The sequence below is a fragment of the Rhea americana genome, unplaced genomic scaffold (assembly GCF_003343005.1).
Source record: "Rhea americana isolate MKP2758 unplaced genomic scaffold, rheAme1 scaffold_215, whole genome shotgun sequence".
NCBI classification, from domain to species: Eukaryota; Metazoa; Chordata; class Aves; order Rheiformes; family Rheidae; genus Rhea; species Rhea americana.
The window spans coordinates 1,390,584-1,395,213 of NW_028186305.1; the positions used below are offsets into that span (position 1 = coordinate 1,390,584).

A 4,630-nucleotide genomic window follows, 5' to 3' on the forward strand; every position below is an offset into this window, starting at 1 on the left:
GAGCGCCCGGCGCCGCCGGGGCCGGAGCCGCCGCCGTTCCGCCGCCGGAACGCGCAACGGAGCAGATTTTGGTGGAAAGAAGGTTAATCCTCACCGCCCCCCCCCACCCCGGCCAAGCCGTGCAGGCAAAGGGCTCGCGAAGCGCTGGGGGCTCCTCGGCCTTACCCTCGCCCGTCTCCACGTAGAGCCGCAGCCCCAGCGCGCGCCTCGGCCCCGCGACCCAGGCGCCGCTGGCGGCCGTGACGTCGAAGACCAGCCAGCCCTCGGCGCCAGCCCCGAGGTCCTGCACGTCCAGCAGGAACAGCTCCGGGTCCCTGGAGAAATGGGGGGGGGGAGGATGAGGGGAAAAGAGCGGGTGAGTAATAGCACCTAAAGGCCGGGGTTATTTTCAAGCRATAAAAATGCACCCTGCAAACCACGGTGCAAACGCCGGGACGTGTCCTCGCCACCCTCCCCTCCGCCGCCGGCRCGTGCCAGCCCTGGGCACCGGCCGGCTGCGGTGAAGGGGCAGCGCCGGGCTCGGGGCTGGCCGGCCCCGTCCCCCGTCCCCGTCCCCGTCCCCGGCACCTGCTGGCGTGCTCGGCCGCCGCCGCGTAGACGCCGACGTGGAGCGTGCCGTTGGCGTGGCGGGCGACGCCGCGCGCCTTGTAGATGCGAAACTCGGCGGCCGTCAGCGTCTCGCCCGCGGGGAGCTGCGGCAGGTCGAAGCGGAACTCCTTCCAGGGGGGCTGCGGGGAGAAGGCGTCGCCGTCCCGCTCCACTGCGGAAGGAAAGGGTCAGGGCGGCCGCGGGATTTACTGCAATCCCCCCCACACCTTTTTCCTCTCTCTCAACCACGTGTCTTTTGGCTAAGCCGATGAAATGCAATTTTTTATTCAAACTGCTAGAGTTTGGGAAGGGCGAACGGCCAGGTAATGCTTCATGAAAAAAAAAAATCAAACCTCACTTTTTACTCAAAGCATCTACTTCCTGCAGAAATCTGAAAACGGAAACTTCTTGCGATTTTCTTTTTATTTATATTAGGTCCTTAAGTCCCTCGAACAACAACAACAACAAAAAAAATACGCTGTGGTTCTTTATGGCAATGCATACCCACACAGCTTCTGTAATATGTAATTATATTTTCTTCGAATTGCTCTTTAAAAATAATTCCAGGCTGCCTTGACTGAGCATAGTCAAAGCGATGGAAACTCCCCCGGCGGCGCGCGTAGAAGAACCGCGGCGAACCCGAGCCGGGTCGGTTCGCTTTCCCAACAGCGAACGTGCGCATTTGGTTTAGGGTAACTTTTGATTCCGGGGGAAAACAGGAAAAAAATCCAAATTCCGGTGGTCTTGGGAAACCGTTAAGCATCTGYGATTAGCAGTTTGACCGGGATGTTTGGCTTCGCCCGCTCCGGCTGGCGAGCGTGCTTCCCGGGAAGGGCAGCGGGAATTTCTGTGGCAAGTCCTGCAGGACCCGGCCCTGCCGCRGGACCCTCTTCCAGCCGGGAATTCTCCGCCCTGCGGAAAGTTAATGGGGCAGGAAGGGTTTGCRATGAAACCTCAGCTTTTGGGACCTGCACCCGAGTTTTGACCCGCTGAGCCATTTGGGGGAGGTGAGGGGGCCCCGCAGGGCCGTGCCTGCTCCGGAGGCTGCCGAGCCGCTCCGGGAGCCGGGAGCAAAAACAGGGCCGAGCTGGAGACAACCAGGGGGAAAAGCCCAGGGGATTCCCGGGCAAAACCCGGGAAATGCTGAGCGCGACCCCGGCGAACCGAACCAGCCGGACCGGGCGGCGCGCGGCAGCTCCCGGTGCGGCGCCGGGGTCCGCGGCTCTCGCCGGCCCGGCTCCGGCTCCCGGCCACCGGCAATCGGTTGGCGGCGGGTTGACTCAGCTCCACAGGCAACCCGCAATTATCCGTGGGCGGATTATCCGGATTGCGGACTCGGCACGCTAAAAAAACCCAACCCAAGCTCTTCCTTCGGCATGTTCCCCCCCCCCCCAAAGGCTGCTGCTTCTTCCCAGACACCCCAGCGATGCTGCATGCTCCCCCCAATATAGATATATACATATATGCATATAAAATATATATGGATGGATGGATGCACACACAAATACATATATGCACACACACCCCCGCACACACATATGCCTCCCGAGCGAGGGTGCTGCGCTGCCCCCGCGGCGCAGGGCGCGGGCACGGCCGGCTCTGCCGCCGCCGGAGCCCCCGCGGGCGGCGGGCACGGCTTCCCCCGCCTCGCTCGCCCCGTTATTTTTAGGTGCGTTTCTTTTTTTTTCATTGCAAACTTCCTGCGAGCACGCGCTGCTTCTATAAACGCCACATCGGTCGTAATTACTAGTCCTGGCTGCCGCCAAACGGTCCCCACGATCATTTCGGACACCAAATTAAAAGGAAATGCCAGGATATTCGACCACATGAAAGTGCTCTGACTCTCAAAATAGGTTTAAACGAGATGCAAGGAAGACGCTATCCCGCGGTGGCAAGAAAGAAGAAATAAACTCGAGACGCTTTCCGAAGCACGGGGAGGATTTGGGGAGCGCTCGCGCGCGCGGCGCTTCCCGAGCGGCTCCTCCGGCCCCCGAGACGCCGGCGGGAGCCGCTGCCAAGGGCGCCCGCAGCCCGTGGGTGCGACCGGCCCTGGCCCCGCGTCGCCTCCCCGCCACTTCCAGCCAGCTGTATAAACACCGGCGGCCGCGGACGAAGCGCGAGACTGTCACAGGCGGGGTAGGGGGGGGATTTTTTTTTTATTTTATTTTTTGTTTTTTGCAAAAGTTCTGTCTGCGGCACGCGGGCCGCTGCGGCCGCCCTCCGCCAGCCTCCCCCGCGGAGCCGCGCTCCGCCGTGATTATACCCTGCGTGCAAACATGACTCACGGGCGGCCGCTCGGCCTCGGCGGAGAGGAAATCTCAAAGCCCATCCCGACACCAGGCTTAAAAATAAAAATGCGTTTGACTCTTCAGGTTTGCATGCAAAAATAGCAAGGGTCAAGCTTCCCTCATGTGTCCTCGTTCCACTCGAAATGACAACGGAGCCAAAACCGTCCTGCCCTCGACCCCAGGCGGCTGCTGCCATCCCGCACCGCCCCGGTAGGGCCCAGCCCCGCTCTGGTCTTCGCCCCCCGCTCCGGCGCCGGGGAGCCGGCTGGGCACGGAGCGGCGCGGGAGAAGAAAGGAGCCCTGTTCGGCCCTCGCAGGTACCTCGGCGAGCGGCGGCTCCTTCCTGTTACACGCCGCTTGGCTCGCCGCGGCGCCCGCAGCGGCCAAAAACGGCCGCGCTCCCGAAAAGCGCCCGCGAGCCGGGGCACCCGGCTGCCGCTCCGGGTACCCACCTCCGCGCGGATGCACCCGAAAAAGCTCACGCTTGGCTGCCCCGAGAGGGACACGTCCACTGCCCACTAAGAGCAGAGGCGGGGGAAGCGGCTGCTCTGCGCCCGCGGTTCTGCGCCGCGGGCGCCCGCGGCGTTGCACACCCAGCGCCTGCCCGCGTGGCCCCGCTGATGCCGGCTGGAAACCTCCCTGCTGTCACTGCCGCTCACGCAGCTGCCTCTAAACAAGACAGCAGCCGGAGCGCTGCATTGCTCCGTAACCAGCCGGACAGGATTCCAGCAGTAATTAGCAACCTTGAGTATTTTATTTTGAATCGTGATTCAGTGTCTTACCGCGGGTAATTCGGTCCACCCTGCTGCTGGCGCAAGGGAGCTGCTGGCCCTCCCGCCTGCTCCCCGGTCGCTGGCCCGTGGCGCTTTCGTGCCTGGTGCGCGCGCCTGCTGCACCGCGGTGAAATTGGGGTGCACGGTGGGAGCAGCCTGGCTCTGGCTGGGGCCAGGCGCCTTGCATTCAGGCTGGAGGAAAAAACCTGAATGCTGCCCTGCTTCCTATTCACCCGACAGTATGTGCCTACAAAYCAAAGTCCTCCTTGTACCAGCAAGCAGCAGGTCAAGCGAGGTGCTGCYACCCCGTTCCAGCTCAGCCGCTCTGCTGTGCGTTTCCCGCGTGCTCAGCACGCAGCCAGGGCAGGACCAGAGAGAGGCAGGGAGCTGCTGAAACTTGGCATTTGCTCCACATCTGCTCTCCTTTAATACCTAGCGTTTTCCYGAGATGTTTGTTTTGAAGGCGCTTTGGAGCCTGCCTCGTCCTACGGTGATTTCCAGGTTCCCTTTGCTGCGTTACGATGGAGGCAGCGTTCCAGCAATAGACTCCCAGTTCCTTGCGGCTTGGGGGAAAGATCAAACTGGGCWGCGCCCAGCAGAGACCGTGCTGCACCCGGCATGGTCCCGGCCGCCTGCCAGCCCTTCCCGCACTGCTTTCCCCTCTCCAGCTCCTCTCGTTTAAGGGGAGCTGGGTTTCTCGCGGAGGCTGGGTGCAACCCGCTGGGGACGGCGGCAGTTATCTCCCCGCAGCAGCGCGCAGCCCCGCTGCCCCTCTCCCGCGGGCGTTAAGCCATCCCCGTGCAGAAGAGGCTTTTCCAAGCACGGATGCGCCGCAAAATCGCCGCGGGACGGACGGCTGCTCTGAGCCGGCGGCGTGGCCTCCGRCTCGGCGGCAAAGCGCAAAGGTCGGAGCCGCGAGCGGGGTTTGGTCCGCGGGGTTTCACGTCGGGGGTCACAGAGGCAGTCAGGGCTGGGGGGGGG

The 4,630-nt window shown here is 63.0% G+C and overlaps 1 protein-coding gene across 1 annotated transcript in view; it reads right to left on the reverse strand.

Moving 5' to 3' along the window:
- Positions 1-4,269, reverse strand: part of LOC146595847 (bone morphogenetic protein 8A-like) — a 7,093-nt gene extending 2,824 nt beyond the window's left edge. Inside the window, exons 1-3 of the mRNA XM_085305141.1 lie at positions 4,170-4,269; positions 568-760; positions 166-314 (exon numbers count right to left, since the gene is read on the reverse strand). Of these exons, the coding sequence (XP_085161267.1) occupies positions 166-314; positions 568-760; positions 4,170-4,269 (442 nt within the window). The remainder of the gene's footprint in view (positions 1-165; positions 315-567; positions 761-4,169) is intronic.
- Positions 4,270-4,630: the final 361 nt, after the last annotated feature.